Below are 17430 nucleotides of genomic sequence, written 5' to 3'. Positions count from 1 at the left end.
TAGACCCCTTCCCCTATATTTTCCCCTGACTGATGCCCCTAGTCTACACATCCCTGAACATTATGGACAATTTAGCATGCCCAATACACCTAACCTGCACATCGTTGGACTGGGAGGAAACTGGAGTATCCGGAGCAAACGCACACAGACACAGGGAGAATATGTAAACTCCACACAGTTGCCTAAGGCTGGAATCAAATCTGGGTCCCTGGCGCTGTGAGGCAGCAGTGCTAACCACTGAGCCACTGTGCCTTCGTTTTTGTCACTGTTGCTTTCCTTGACCAATCACCAAAGAGATGCTCACTTCATTCTTTAGTGCTAAGTTTGGAATTGAAGTTGACACAAATGAATCCTGAGTAATTTTGGGCAGGTCAAGAACCAAGGACATATGAAACACCGAAGTCTTTATTTGAATGTTGCATTCTTGAAGCCTCATTGTATCTCTCTTGTCCTGTGGTAATGGGGAGAGGGAGATTAGCTGCCTGTGAGGGTACAGTGGGTGGCCCTTTGCCACCAAGCATCTGACAGCTAAGAGATGCAGATCTGGAATGTTCTTGAGGGGAGATAAGATTGAATTTGGAAGGTCTAGAGGAGAACCTCTACTCCTCTTGGCCTCACCAAGGGAAATTTTGGACCAATCATAGAAGTGGGTTTTCTGGGTTAGCAGACCTGCTATAGCTTGTGGCAATGCTGTAGCCAGTAGGGTTCCACTGACATAATGGGATCCTTCTTTGTAAAAATGCAAGAGTTGCAGCCTGCTGTCAGCAAATGGTTGAACAGCTGTAAGAATTCTGCATCCAGATCATTCTGTATTAACGCTGTGGAAAACTGCTATAGAAAATTGTGCAGTAGAAGATGGCTAATAGAATATTGCTATAGCTGTTCAGTAGAAACGTTCATGTTATCCAAACAACAGCCACAATTCGTCAATCACATAATAGCCAATTTGTACTGGCGAAACATGCTTTATTGCAGACCAACCTGTATTAAAATCGGGAAGAGTCCAGTTATTTAAGTAGGTAGTTACAGCAAGCAATCAGAAAGGCAAATGGTATGTTGGCCTTCATTACAAGAGGATTTGAGTTCAGAAGTAGTGACGTGGTACTGCAGTTATACAGAGCCTTGGAGTAAACTTGCCATAGAGGGAGCACAGTAGAGGTTCACTCGGCCAATACCAGGGGTGACAGTTTGAGGAGAGATCGATTCAACTGGGCCTATATTGACTAGAGTTTAGAAGGATGAGAGGGGATCTGATTGAAACATACAAAATTCTAACAGGGCTAGACAGCCTAGATGCAGGAAGAATGGTTTTCTGGCTCAGGAGCTTAGAATGGGGTCAGTCTCAAAACGTTTCTTCAGTCAGTGAAAGTAGTTAATCTGTGCAATTTGTCTGCAGGCTGGATCACTGAGTATTCAAGAAAGAGGGTTTTTTTGGATACTGAAGGCATTAAGATGTTTGGAGAGAGAATAGGAATATGGCATTGAGATAGATGATTAGCCATGATCAAATTGAATAGCAGAGCAGACTCGAAGGGCCGAATGGCCTATTCCTGCTCCTAGTTTCTGTGAAAGGAACTAGTCAAATTGTTAACAACCCATAGGCCTGGTTGATGCCACTGGCGACATTCTGATATATGTTCTTTAATCCCCAAACACGGCATGGTGGTTAGCATTGTGGCCTCACATCACCAGGGGCCCAGGTTCGATTTCAACCTTTGATGACTATCGGTGTGGTGTTTGTACGTTCTCCCTGTGTCTGCGTGGGTTTCATCCCACAGTCTATAGATGTGCAGGTTAGGTGGATTGGCCATGTTAAATTACCCATAGTGTCCAGGGATGTGTTTGTTAGGTGGATTAGCCATGCTAAATTACCCATAGTGTCCAGGGATGTGTAGGGTAGGTGGATTAGCCATGGGAGATACAGTGGTGGGGAAGGGTGATGTGTGGTCAGTCTGTGGGTATGCTCCTCAGAGAATTAGTTTTGACTTGTTGGGCCAAATGGCTTGTTTCCACACTGTAGAAATTCAATGATTCTAAATATCTCTATCTACACACATATCTCAATTTCCACTTAGTTTCTTATGAACTAAATAGAGGACAAGGCTTTTGTTTAAATAGCTGAAGCAACGTAAGGGTTTTTTTTAAAAAATAGAAGTAAGACACCAGAAACAGCCTGGCTATGGTTTGCCTTTGAAACCATGAAGTGGTTAATAGTGCTTCAGACTTTGTGGTTAGAGTGGTGACTATTGAGGCCATGTCTGATGAGGTTTTGACAGCAGAGGGAGTGGTGGGGGCTCGCAATAAATTGGTGCACCTCCCCACCAGCCACGTAGGCTCCAGGGAGACCACGCTGTCCAGCCGCCCTGTTGTCCACAATCTGCTCCTTTTCTATTTGAGCTGGTGATTGTGTTTGTTTCTTCGATCTCACTCTGGATGAAGCAGTCGATGAGCATTTACACGTCGACAGGGATGTAACCTTCTCTGGGAGTGGGGGGGACCAGGCTTGTTAAAATAACTATCCCAGAATCTTATGAGGACAATTAACTGGTGCAAACCTCTTTTTAAAAAAAAGTGTCTGTGTGTGTTTTGTAAGTAACTGTGAATGAATAATTTTCTCTTTTCCTTCTATACCCCCCCATCCTGCACTTCACAGACAGAATTCCAACAGCTAGTTCAAAAACAATTCTGCCAGCCCTTGCGAAATGGAAAGCCATCACACACCTGATCTTATGTAAAGCTCTCCAGTAGCCATTAGGATAAAATGATGTTGCCATGGTAATCTCATGGGTACCAAATGCACAGCTGACATAACTGATACAATTCCATCAGTGATGTTCCGATAAGTGAGCATTGGCCGGGGATGGGGAGGGGGGGTGGGGAGGTGTTGCTGAGTGTAGGGAAAGGCAGAGAATGAAATGATGCCGTGAGTGAATTGATGATTTTATAATTGACTGCAGGGCGGTTGCCAATCATTGGCCATTTGCAGTGACTGTTCAGTTTTCAGTATCTCATCGAAGTGTCAAATGACATGAAAAGATGTACCGGTTCAAGTCGCTGTGTCGTATCTCCCTGATACAGATAAGATAGAAGCAGGGAAGTTTCCACTGGTGGGTGAAACTAGAACTAGGGGCATAGCCTCAAAATTAGAGGGAGCAGATTTAGTACTGAATTGAGAACGAATGTCTTCACCCACAGGGTTATGAATCAGTGGAATTCCCTGCCTAGTGATGTCGTTGAGTCTGCCTCGTTGAATGTTTTTAAGCAGAGATGGATAGATTTTGAACAGTAAAGGAATTAAGGGTTATGGTGAGCGGGCGGGTTAGTGGAGTTGAGTCCACAAAAAGATCAGCCATGATCTTATTGAATGGTGGAGCAGGCTCGAAGGGCCAGGTGGCCTAATCCTACTCCCATTTCTTATGTTCTTATGATATTGAACTTAAAGTATATGTTGGGTTGAATCCTGCCACACAGGGAGAGGCAAGTATGCCTGCAGCTTTGCCCAGGATGACGTTGTGTCAGTAGCTTGACGTGGTGATCACTGTGTGAGTTTTTCCAAAAGTGTATCTTGGAATGATTGCTGCCGTCCTGATACTGGCAGGCAGACAATTAGGGCAATTGGAACGTCATGTGGCACAGCATTGCAATCTGTTTTACAGTTGTGTTAACACCTTACCTTACATAAGGAACTGAAGGGCCTGATATCTGGCCATGCTTAAGTTGAATATTACAGGATTGGGCAGGAACCTAAGTGATTCTAGGCTGGATAGCCTAAATGGCAATTGTTCACCTAAAGGTCAGCTTGCAGAAACAAACACTGTGGAGGCAGGAAGTGTTTGACACTACAGCATCCGTGAGTTGTACCCTCACCAATACCACATCTCCTAACCTCAGAACCGTCATCAGAGAAATGAGTGCCAAGATATTTACCAATGTAAAAGGATCACTTAAAGTATATGTTGGGTTGAATCCTGCCACACAGGGAGAGGCAAGTATGCCTGCAGCTTTGCCCAGGATGACGTTGTGTCAGTAGCTTGACGTGGTGATCACTGTGTGAGTTTTTCCAAAAGTGTATCTTGGAATGATTGCTGCCGTCCTGATACTGGCAGGCAGACAATTAGGGCAATTGGAACGTCATGTGGCACAGCATTGCAATCTGTTTTACAGTTGTGTTAACACCTTACCTTACATAAGGAACTGAAGGGCCTGATATCTGGCCATGCTTAAGTTGAATATTACAGGATTGGGCAGGAACCTAAGTGATTCTAGGCTGGATAGCCTAAATGGCAATTGTTCACCTAAAGGTCAGCTTGCAGAAACAAACACTGTGGAGGCAGGAAGTGTTTGACACTACAGCATCCGTGAGTTGTACCCTCACCAATACCACATCTCCTAACCTCAGAACCGTCATCAGAGAAATGAGTGCCAAGATATTTACCAATGTAAAAGGATCAATTTGCTTTTACATCCAAAAGAACATTATTGAGGCCTCAGGCCTGATTTTCTCCTGAGCCTGGGCCTTTATCCAGTTTGTCTGCCAAAGCATCCATGAGGCCTGAGCTCTGAATAGGGAAAAAATATAGGCTACTGTTCTTGTGGTGGATCAACATTGGGAAAAAAAAAAGGTGTTTGAATGACAGGGTGATGGTGATGTTCAGCTTGAATTTGATGCCTCCATTGTGAAGCCATGCACGTGGGCAATATATCCACTATAAAGCTTACACTTATTGTACATTTAACTTTTGTAACTTGTTTTCAGGTATAAATTTCTGGTGTATCTGCCTGTCACAACCACACCCAACATTTAGTCAGAATGGCCTTTTAACTAAGAATTCATTCATTCATTTATAGCTTCTGAGTCTTTCAATATGCAGCACCACTTCATGTTTTCATAAGATAGAGGATTTGTTTATGATACAAATATAGCTGAAAGTTATTTAACTAAAAAGTGAGAAAGTTATGAGCAAAAATACAAGTGCAAAGGTTTAAAGTAACTAAAGGCCAGAGTTACATATGAAGATGAAAATGAGATCGGTCTCTAATATAATCACAAGATTCTCTTCCTGAAATGATATTGCTGCGATGGCTTCTGTAGTTGAAAAGCTGAAGTTGTTCCCACAGGTGGATTAAAGCTGAAGTTGTTCCCACAGATCCTGAGAGCGAGTAAAGGTTTGTACAGCCCTGTAGATTGTGGCCTTTTGAGGCCTGGTGCAGTCTAGCAGCCTTCTTCTCTGTCTCTCTTTAGAAACAGAAACTGCTTCAAGATGGTTCCCTCATGGTCATAAAATTATTACTCACAGTCAGGCTTTTGTACTGTTTATTACTAGTAATGGTTTCTTTTCCAAAGCTATTGAAACTTGCTTCCGTATGGATTAGCAGACCTATCCATTGTGTTTCAGTCAAGATAATTAGCATTTTAACTGTCTCAGACATTCTGTCAGATTTTAAGTGAAATAAAGCTATTTGCGCTTCCAGGGAAACTTTATCAATGAGTTTCGTTACCCTTGGAGATATTCATTGAACTGCAAAAGGTCTCTTGCGATAAGTACAATCTACTCCCAGTAGTTGAGTCCACAGGGATTGTCAGGTGACTTCTAGGCACCATTTTATAAAATTCCCTGAGTCCATTTTAAAAGACAGATTAATTTTCCTTACAAAAATATAATATTGGAACTTCACATTCCTGACAGCGCCATCCTATAACATATTATAATTTACACAAATTATGTCTACTTACTGACTTGTGATACATGGTTCACTCTCTGTTTGCTCTCTATAAACTCTAACTGACCTTGACTTCTGCCACAAGGAAGCATCCAACCCCAGTCAGTTAAATGATGACACGATCAATTTACCTTATTCCTGTTACAAAGGCCATATCTTCTTCTTTTTCTGCATTTTTGCTTGTGGAAAGGATTGCAGTACTTTTTAAAAGCAAGTTACCTGACACTTACTGTAAGTGTTGTTGTTTACTGATCAAACTATGGGGGAAAATCTAATTATAGATGAGTTGCAGCCAAGGAGTAAGTACAAATGGAGATTCAGCCAGTAACAAGGAGCTGATTTTATGGGAAATGGTGGCCAGTTTTGAAAACAAAGTCCTTCTGCCTGGCACCAACTAAGTGATTGGCTCCCAGGTAGCTGAATACCTTGTGGAGGTGTATGTTTGGGTCAGAAGCTATCAGCCATCCAGAAAGGAAGAAGCTGTCCTTTCTCTGCAGTAAAAAAAGGTAACACCAAGCCTGAGGAAAGCCAGTTGATTTTACCTCATCAGTTGATGTAAACTGTGGCTTTGAACCGCTGTTAGAGCTTTTACCGGTGTGAACCAGTTACCCAGTGCACCTTGCAAGCAAGTAAAAGATTTCAGAGAAGGAAGATTGAGAAGCAGCCAATAGGATCATCTGAATGAACCCCATGGACAAGGAACATTAACTGTTTTCCCAGTGTTATACACCAACAATTCATAATTGTTTACTGTGGTTAAAATCTATTCATTTGTAATTAAATGTTAAGTATAGAAACCCACTACATGTTTTTTGTCAATCTGGATCTAAAAGAGGGTAAATTGGAATTTCGAGTATTTCTATAAAATCTTTTAACTTTTGTGACAACTCTGGGACTAGTAGGTCTTGCTACCTCAGTCAAATGTGACACTACAAAACTGGTAACAGAGTAAAATAAACGTGGGCACATGACTAAGTTGATACTCATGAGTGGAGAGAATTCATTTCTGGATAAAGCCAGTATTGCCTTTAAGCACATATTCCACACATGGAGCTATAACATCTGCCCTCAAGATTTATCAGAACCTTGCATCAACCCAAAGAATCTTTCATACCTAGACATTTTCTTCCTCTTGTTGCTAGGGCCTCGTGTTCCTGTCCCTCATTGTATCGTGCAATATCTCTCCCGAAAAGAAATCAGACAATGATGCTGTCTGTTAGACTATGAACACAAAAGTGGACAAGGGAGCCCCTATTATTGGAGTAGCAACATGAGGGAATGGTTTTAAAACACACCATAGCTCAAACTCAGCCATTTGCAAACTTTTCTGCTGTAATACAAAACAACTACTTGGCTCTGCTTTCTCTAACTCTGTTCCCTCACCATCATATTCCAGCCTCAGTTCCAGTTATACTCTTCCAGAAATCTTTTCCACAATAACGTGCATCTCCAATATTCACTATATTGGAGAATGAGATTCATGCCACCTGGTCCACCATGGCTCGCAGTGACTTTTCTCACACAATCCTCCATTCCTCATCTCAGTGAGTTTGCAGCCAGGCTGCTGGGTATCTTGCTCAGGGAATCACACAACAGGAGGTGTTCGCCCCCTTGTGGCACCTTTCAGCACTCATGCTGCTGGTGCTATGTCTAAGGCCCAGCTGTGCGCCACTTCAGACACTGCAAGCTTGACCCCATCGTGCCGAGGCTATGCATTCAGGACATAGCCCATAGAAAAGGGAAGCTTGCCCCCCACTTTACAGACGTGGATCTGGAGGTGTTGGCTAGGGGCACGGTGAAGAGGTGGGCAGACCATTTTCCAGTTTACTGCCATGCCACTAGACCAAACCAGCCTGGACTGAAATATTTTAGATAATTGAATGTGACAGGACAGGTTGCAAACAGTATTTAAAAAGCATATTGTGTACTGAACCTTATCAATGGAAGCTTAAAAATTGTGTTAAATCTGCATAAAGCATCAATACAACCTTTACTAGAGTATCGCAACATTTTTGGGAAGCACGCATTGCAAGAAATGTGAAGGCATTTGAGAGGGACACAGAATTGATTCACAAGAATGGCTCCAGGGATGAGGAACTACAGTGGGTCAGAAAGATTGAGAGGAGACTTGAGAGTGTCATGCATCACTGGGGTAGTTCATTGGAAATCAAACTGTACCCAGAATTGTCACAAAAATTAGAGATTTTATCAAAGCGTGCAAAGTCCCCAGTTTTTCTATCTTTCAGAAAACATAGACTAAGCTTCTGTACTTAACCTGATTTTGTTGCAAATAAATAGAGTATAGCTCCAGGTAAACAACTATGAACTATCAACATACAACTCTGCTGGATAGAGCCTTTTCTCTAAACCTCCTACACATATGCAGACAGACAAAGAAAAAACATTGACGTCATCTGTGGAGAGAAAAAAAATCACTGGAAAAACAGTTCACAGAGACCATCCTTTTGCTTGCCCGAACTTGCAATTCTTCAATCTCTTTTTTCCCCAAGTTTTTTGTTCATTTCTTCTTATGCAGCATGGATACATTAACTGCAAACTCCCTTAGGTATTGGTTGGATTCATTGAATCCCTGCAGTGTGGAAACAGGCCGTATGGCCCATTGACTCCACACCAACCTTCTGAAGAGCATTTCAGTCAGACTCACACTACATTTCCAATGGCTAATCCACCCAGCATGCACATCCCTGGACACTAAGGGTACGTTAGCACGGTCAATCCATCTAACCTGCACATCTTTGGACCGTGGGAGGAAACCAGAGCACCCAGAGGAAACCCACGCAGACATGGGGAGAATGTGCAAACTCTGCAGAGACAGTCGCCCGAGGCTGGATTTGAACTTGGGTCCCTGGTGCTGTGAGGCAGCTGTGTTAACCACTGAGCCGCCTGAAGACTCAGTGGTTAAAAGCTGCAGTGTAGAAAAGAAACTGGCTTCAAGCTCTAGGATTTTCTTTACTGCAGAGACACGCCCCCTTCCCACTGTGGAGGTCAGAAGGCTTCGGCCAAATTATTCACACCCACAAGCTGTTCAGCTCTCAGCACCAAACACTCTATTGTTGGCAGGCAGATGGCCCTTGTCATCCACAGTTGGTGACAACTCCACAAGCCAAGTTGCTATTTATTGCTGGATGGACCTCACCTTGAAAACACTCCCTGGTGCCAGCCCATCTGAAACCAGCCTCCCCCACTGGTTGAATAAAGCAGCAGTGTGAACAACCTTTGTCACTGGTAAATAATCATCAGTCCCCAAAACAATCAGCTACTTTGTCGTTGGTAAATAATCATCAGTCTCCAGACCAATCAGCTACTTGTTACCAGCTGAATATCCATTGAATATAGTGAGTGTCAGGCAACTTACTTTTAAAAAGTGCAATCTTCCCAACCACAATCCTTGGTTCTGAAAACCATCTTTACCCCTATCGGTCCACAATCATAACTATAGAAAAATGAAAAGATAGGGATACTGAATTCAAAATCATAAGGGATCTGGACACAGCAGATAGATTGCGATTTGCTCCATTGTTGGATGAACCACAAATCAGAGGACACTGGTTTTGGTAAGCATTGGTGACGCACATTCTCATGCATTGTTTGGTTAGAATCTGGAATGCAATTCCAAAGAGAGTGTGGAGGAGACAGGTTCAGTCAAGGCATTCACGAGGGATTTGGATTATTCACTGTAAATGAAGAATGTACAGAGCTATAAGCAGAAGATCGGTGATTGGCGGGAGCTGAATTGCTCCTTCAGAAAGGCAGCACAACCACAAAAGCCAGTGAGTTCTGAGTTATAACCTTTCGGCGATGTTCCATAGATTTTTCTGAACTTCTCAGGAATCAGTGTAGCAGTTAAAGCATCAAGATGCCTTCACTCTGAAAATCTTGGAATTCCTTCACTTTCTGTAAAGGATTTTCAAACTAAGGCTCCTGGTGACATTCATTTAAAAGTTGTGGTCTTTATTGTGGAACAGCTTTCAGACAGAGAAAAATTATGTTTTGTTGTACTTGTCATTTTTCTGTTTTACTTACTATCTATCACTACCTATGAAACTGTGTATTAAGCCTTGATTTTGTTTTTTTGTAAGTGTTTTATTACAATTAAAATTTAAGTTAGAGATCTATTTTATGAACCATTTTTTGAGGTTTATGGCAGGTGTTTAATATAAAAACTTGGTAATGACCATTTAAATGTTTTATGGGGTCAATTTTATTTGATTTGTGGACATCTATATTTATAAGTAAGCCAACCAACTCTCAAAACGTTGATAATTTAAAAAAAATACTTAGCTTCTAATAAATTAGAGAGAGATAGGCAAATGGGGAAGTAATTGGAGGAAAATGTGTAAGCAAGAAACTAGGTTGTCAGAGCGATGATTTATCAGTCATAGGAAGGTACTCAGTGATGTATTGCTATCTAAGATTTGAAAAAGGCCCAGAATAGTTTGGATCTTACTACCTCACACAAGGAAATTCTGCTCCTTTTCCACTGCTCGGAACTCCATTCTTCAGTCTCCGGTCCATACCCTGACATTTAATTCTGTTCCTACAGAATCCAGAATGACATCAAGCAGGCTTGTCCTCTGAGCTCTTGGATGCTGAGTGCTATCCTACCTGTTCACAAACCACCACGCTGCATTCCATTGCTCCATACTCCCAGGGATCATCTTGCTTTCCATTGCTTCGGGATTCAAGGGCCACCTTTCCAATCATGTCTTCCCTCCATCTTTGCAGAGCCTCTCCCTAGCACGCACCCTGAAAAGCCCTCCAAAAGTTCACAACCCTTTGAAAGAAAACATGTTTCCTTCTCTGTTTTAAATAAGCGCCCCTCATTGCCCCCCCCCGCCCCTTAATTTTAAACAATGACTGCTATGTTGTGGGCAGCACAATGATACAGTGGTTAGCACTTTTGTCTCACAGCACTAAGGACCCAGGTTTGATTCCAGCCTTGGGTGACAGTGTGGAGTTTGAACGTGCTCCGGTTTCCTCCCACAGTCCAAAGATGTGCAGGCGAGGTGGATTAGCCATTGTAAACACAGGGTTAAGTGAATAGGGTGGAGGGGGCTCGGTCTGGATGGGATGCTGTTCAGAGGGCCAGTGCAGACATGATTCTCTGAATGGCCTCTTTCTGCACTATAGGGATTCTATAGTTCTAGATTCTCCTGCAAGAGGAAACATCCTTTCAACATCCACTCAATCACGTCCTCTCAGGATCTTACTTATTTCAATTAAGTCACTTCTGACTCTTCTAACCTCCAGAGGATTACCTGCCTCATAAAACAATCCACTCATTTCAGGAATTATTCCTGCCTCTCTTGCTTCTTAAATGCCCTCTGAAGTGTGGTAGCAAGTAACAGAAATCCTGGGATCACTCTCTGAGGCAATTAAGCGAGAAGCAATTTATACAGCTTTCCTAATGATATGCACATCAGGAAAAGAATAAAACCAAAGACAGGAATGCACAGAGCATAACAACCTGCTGCCTCTGATAGTGCAGACTCATGTGTACATGGTGCTGGAGAGTTCTTTATGGTTCTGTGTTACAATATGAACCACCACACTCAGGAGAAGAGGGTCATAGGAAGAAAAGTGGTGGCAAAATGAATATAAAAATAGCGTTTTTAAAACACCATCCCGCCGTCTCTCTTTCCCCCACCCCACCAAAAAAAGTCCTGATATGTGCATGACACCTCAAAATATTAAAAAGATTTGCTACAGGCTGGTATACAATGTATGTAAATATTAATATTTGAGACACAATCTTTATAAATTCATATGCACAGTTGTCAAAAGTGAAGGTTGTAATTATCCTCTGAAACAAATGCATGCCTTCTTTTGATAAAGAACTATTCTTTGTACTGTGCGCATTTTTTAAAATGCTGTGACTCTTAAGATGTCAGCCTTTCAGTTTACTGAACAATGTGTTAATACTTAAATGTAATAAACAAGTCAGTAAGACTGCAGTATACTGGAGACCTCCTTGTGGATCTGCGATATTGTACTAGTGGCAGGGGAGACATAACATTTTACTGTAACATCACCGAACAAAATTAATCTTCAATTGAGAATGCAGCAGTGAAGTGGCAAATGTTAAGTAAAGTAAAGCCAATGGTTGTTTAAGAGGGTGAGATAAAACTACAGATGCTAGTCTCCTGGGTTTCAGTGTCAACAAAAAGTCACTTTGTTCATTAAGAAATGTCCACTCACTGAAACACATTATATGGTTTAATCTGATTAGGAATTTGAATGTTGGTTGTTGTAATCTGCTAATGAGTTAGACTGGGGAGATGTATTTTTTATCTCCAAGTCACTCCTCACTTACCCCTACCATTCCCCATGTACAGACATACAAGGGTGGATTAACTCAGTTGGCCGGTTTGTGATGCCAACAGTGTGGGTTCAATTCCCACACCAGCTGAGGTTACCATGATGGACTCTCCTTCTCAACCTCGCCCCTCACCTGAGGCGTGATGACTCTCAGGTCAAACTACCAGCTAATAAAAATAGTTTAAATTTTTAAAAAACACCACCAATCATCTTTCTAACTTTACCTGGATGTAGGTTTGCTCGCTGAGCTGCAAGGTTCGTTTTCAGATGTTTCATCACCACGCTAGGTAACATCTTCAGTGAACCTCTGGATGAAGCACTGGTGATGTAACCCATGTTTGAGTTTGGAAACTGTCAAAACATATAAATAGAAAGTGGGCTGCACCACTAGTGCTTCATCCAGCGGCTCACTGAAGATGTTACCTAGCGTGGTGACGAAATGTCTGAAAACGAACCTTCCAGCTCAGCGAGCAAACCTACATCCAGAACCTCAACCTGATAGTTCTTGCACTTTGATCAGGTTTGCTGGGGAGGTATTACACAAATGCAAATGGAGGGGGAAGCCAGTTTCCAAACAGCTTGCTGGGGGCTGTTCTTGCAGAGGCATGCAATGGTAACTCCACTTCCTTCATGAAACTGCCATGTGCAGGGATAAGGTATATAACTTGGCAGTTGGTGGATAGGATTACTACAATTGTGGTATTTTTCATGGCTTAATGTTTTATCTTCACAATGTGTCATGTTTGTGGCTCTGTAGTAGCCTGCCTGTTCTCTAATCACTGAGACAGTTCATTCTTCCACACAGGATCAGAGTGCAGTGGGAACCTCGCGCCCAGCAGCATCTGTACAGAACCCTGGCCCTGCCACTGGCACTGGTGTCCCAGTGCCCGGCTCGATGACTGCTAACCCTGGAGGACCTGGTTACCTTGGAAACCAGCAGCAGGCAGTCATGATGAAACAGTTGTTGATGGAGCAAGAAAGACAGAGAATGCATCAGCTTCATATGATGGAACAGCAGAAGCAGCAGTTATTCAGGGAGCAGAGGCAACAGCAACAGTTGCTGGCAGAGCAGGTAAATGCTGACATAGACAATGGCGGGGGCTGGGATGGAGATACACTGTCTCCTGTGTTTCATTATCTCAAAGGCATATTCTCACAGAAATTACTGAAGGCCAGAGCTCATTCAAAATGATAAGTTGAAAATGGCAACACCCATGTGAGGTTTGTATGTATGTTTCAGTCAGTTCCATACACAAGACTGATCGGTATATAAATCAAGTAATTTTTTTTCCCTCAATCTCCATCTTTGCGTCATTGTTTCTTTCCCATATCAGTCACAATGGAAGACCAGAATATTTTCCAGTGGCATGTTTGCTCTTCTCTTCCAGCTTGGTTTTGTTCCTTTTCCAATTCCTCTCTTTGTGAGTTCTCACTTCACACCCATTGGCCATGACACCTGTGCTGGCAGCACCTGCCCCAAGATAATCTGCAGTGCTGGAGGCCAGATTTTAAATTCTTCCTTTTTTTTTCTTTGCATCATTATGATGAGGTCATCAACTTGCTAAGCTTATACATCAATTACCTTTGGGTCAGTGAATTTTACAAGGCTTATCCTGGTATCCTTTTGTAACTGCAGTGAAAGATCATCAAATCCACACTGACCCTTGGAAGAGCATCTCACCCAGACCCACTCTCCTACCCTATCCCTGCACTTACCATGGCTAATCCACCTAGCACATCCCTGGACATTATGGGCAATTTGGCTTGACCAATCCAACCCAACCAAACCTTTGGATTGTGGGAGGAAACCAAAGCACCCAGAGGAATTCCACGCAGACATTGGGAGAATGTACACTCACTGTCACCCAAGTGTGGAATCGAACCCAGATCCCTGGCGCTATGAGGCAGCAGTGCTAACCACAGAGCCACCATGCGGAACAAAGATAGTAGAACACATCAAGAAACAGCAACAAACCATTTCAGCGCAACCATTGGAGATGTTACAATGTTAATGGGTGAAACCTGTTTCTAACTGCATCAATTGAATTGTCACTCAAAACCGCAGCTCCACTGTCCTTTCATTGACCTCTTTAAAACACACAGTCAGGGTAGCCACAATCCCTCAAACTCAATTCTACAAAAAATGATTAAACATTAAGCATCATAACAGAGTTGATTGAGCTTTTTAATGAAGCAACAGAGTGCATTGATAAGGATAATGCAGTTGATGCCGTGTACATGAACTGCAGAAACATTCGATAAAGTACCATCAACCAGGCGTGGCAGCAAAATTGAAACGACTGAAGAAGAAGGACGGTATGGATACAAAGTTGGCTGTAGTGGTCTTGTATTTCCCCAAGGACTCTTTGTAAAATTTTATAAAGGGCTACATTTGGAATTATTTATTTCTAAATGCTCTTTTGTTATTCAAGAGCTCTATTTTTCTTCTATTAGATGATGTAGTCAAGTAGCTTCTGTATATGTGCTCTTTTAAAGGTTTATTCTTTAGGTAAGATAATTCAAATAACATTGGTTGCCGACATGCATGTATATATTAGTAAGTCTTTTAACTTTGAATCTATAAATTAGGTGTTGTTAATGTTTTAGAAATTAATCCTCCATTTCCAAAAGTAAACTGTTAACTACTTGTCACAAGGTGACTTATTGGAATTGAGTTTCATATCTGCAGTCCCTTTTAAGACCATGAGATATAGGCCATTTGGCCCATCCAGTTTGCTCCACCATTCGATCATGGCTGATCTGTTTCTCAACCCCATTCTCCTGCCTCCTGCCTATAATCCTTAATCCCCTTTATTCCTGTCTTATACTCAATGACTTGGCCGCCACAACCTTCTATGGCAGTGAGTTACACAGATTCACCCAACTTCTGGCTGAAGAAATTTCTCCTCAGCTCAGTCCTAAAGGGTTGTTCCTTCACTCTGAGGCCATGTCCTCAGGTCATAGTTCCTCCTACTGGTGGAAACATCTTTTCCATATCCAGTCTAACTTGGCCTCTCATTATTGTGTAAGGTTCAATGAGATTTATGCTCAACCTTCTAAACTCCACAGAGTAAACACCAGAGTCCTCCCCAGGATCATTCTTGGAAACCTCTTCTGGACCATCGCCTAGGCCAGCCCATCCTTCCATAGATATGGCCCAAAACTTCTCATATCATATTGCAAATACACAGCCTCGACAGTACATCTTTGTTCTTGTATTCTAGCCCTCTTGAAATGAATGCTGACATTGCACTTGCCTTTCTAACTACCAACTGAACCTGCGTATTAAACTTAAGGGAATCCTGAACACGGACCCCAAAGTCTGTTTGTGCTTTGTTTTCTAGTTTTCTCCCAACTAGAAAATAGTCTGAGCTTCTATTCTTCCTACTTTCTTCCTACCTTACACTTTCTCACATTGTATTCCACCTACCACTTCTTTGCCCACTCTCCTAGCCTGTCCATGTCCTTCTGCAGACTCCCTGCTTCCTCAATATTAGCTGTCCCTCCTCCTGTCTTTGTGTCATCTGCAAACGTGGCAACAATGCCCTCAGTTCCTTCATCCAGGTTATTAATGTACAATACGAAAGGTTGTGGTCCCAACACTAACCCCTGCGGAACTCCACTCGTCACTGGCTGCCGTCCTGAAAAAGAACCCTTTACCCCACTCTCTGCCCTCTGCCAGTCAGCCAATCCTCTATCCTTGCTAGCACCTTGCCCAAACACCATGGCTGTTAGCTTATTTGGAAGCCTCCTGTGCAACATCATGTCAAAGGCCAAATATATCATAGACACTGGCTGTCCTTTGTCTGACTTGCTTGTGACCTCATCAAAGAATTCTAACAGATTTTGTCAGTTTTAACTTCCCCACGGTGAAGCCATGCTGACTCAGTCTTATTTTACCACACAGTTCCAAGTGCTGATCCCCTTGCAGCCACATCTCAGTGATACCGACATCGTACCTGCCAATTTTACTCTACGCTGCAAGCTTATTTACCTTGTTTACTATACTGTACATATTTAAAAACAAAGAACAAAGAAAATTTACAGCCCAGGAATAGGCCCTTCGGCCCTTCAAGCCTGAGCCATTCCAAATCTACTGTCTAAACCTGTCACCCAATTCCTAAGCATCTGTATCCCCCTGCTCCCCATCTACTCATGCATCTGTCCAGACGCATCTTAAATGAATCTACCGTGCCTGCCTCTACCACCTCTGCTGGCATCGCATTCCAGCCGCCCACCACCCTCTGTGTGAAGTACTTGCCGTGTGTATCCCCATTAAACTTTCCACCTCTCACCTTGAAACCGTGACCTCCTGTTATTGAATCCTTCACCCTGGGAAAAAGCTTGTCTCTAGCCACCCTGTCTATACCCTTCATGATTTTATAAACCTCAATCAGGTCCCCCCCTCAATCTCCTTTTTTCTAATGAAAACAAACCTAACCTACTCAACCTCTCTTCATAGCTAGCACCTTCCATACCAGGCAACATCCTCGTAAACCTTCTCTGCACCCTCTCCAAAGTGTCCACATCCTTTTGGTAATGTGGTGACCAGAATTGGACACAGTATTCTAAGTGCAGCCAAACCAATGTCTTGTATAATTTTAACATGACTTGCCAGCTCTTATACTCAATACCCCGTCCAATGAAGGCAAACATACTATATGCATTCTTGGCCACTCTATCCACCTGTGCAGCAAACTTCAAGATACAATGGATCTGAACTCCCAGATCTCTCTGCTCATCAACTTTTCTCAAGGCTCTTCCATTCATTGTATAATTCACTCTAAAATTAGTCTTGCCTAAATGCATCACCTCACATTTGTCTGGATTGAAAACCATCTGCCACTTCTTTGTCCAACTCTTCAGTCTACATATATCCTCCTGTATTCTTTGACAGTCCCTTATGCTTTCTGCTACTCCACCAATCTTCGTGTCATCGGCATACTTGCTTATCATACCAACAGTGCCCTCTTCCAGATCATTTATGTATATCACAAACAACAGTGGCCCCAACACTGATCCCTGTGGAACACCACTGGTCACTTTTCTCCATTTCGAGAAACTCCCTTCAACTATTATTCTCTGTTCCTGTTGCTCAACCAGTTTTTTATCCACTTAGCTAGAACACCCTACACACCATATGACTTCACTTTCTCCATTAGTCTACCATGGGGAACCTTATCAAACACCTTACTAAAATTCATGTACATGACATCAACAGCCCTTCATCTATCAATTTGGTCACTTCCTCAAAGTACTCTATTAAGTTGGTAAGGCACAATCTCCCTCACACAAAACCATGTTGCCTATCACTGATAAGCCCATTCTTTTCTAAATATAAATAGATCTTATCCCTCAGTACCTTCTCCA

At 42.5% G+C, this 17430-nt stretch overlaps 1 protein-coding gene across 4 annotated transcripts in view; it reads left to right on the top strand.

The window, feature by feature from the left end:
- maml3 (mastermind-like transcriptional coactivator 3) overlaps window positions 1–17430 on the top strand; it is a 532876-nt gene that overhangs the window by 475627 nt on the left and 39819 nt on the right. For all 4 annotated transcript variants that reach the window (XM_043674111.2, XM_043674110.2, XM_043674113.2 and 1 more), the window contains one exon: window positions 12866–13132. In XM_043674111.2, coding sequence (XP_043530046.2) covers window positions 12866–13132 — 267 coding nt within the window. The remainder of the gene's footprint in view (window positions 1–12865; window positions 13133–17430) is intronic.

Source organism: Chiloscyllium plagiosum, unplaced genomic scaffold, assembly GCF_037043375.1.
Source record: "Chiloscyllium plagiosum isolate Xiang-an unplaced genomic scaffold, Cpla_swu_hap1 HiC_scaffold_36, whole genome shotgun sequence".
Classification (NCBI taxonomy): Eukaryota; Metazoa; Chordata; class Chondrichthyes; order Orectolobiformes; family Hemiscylliidae; genus Chiloscyllium; species Chiloscyllium plagiosum.
The sequence above is the reverse complement of the archived record's forward strand: the minus strand, read 5'-3'. Positions and strand labels throughout refer to the sequence as shown.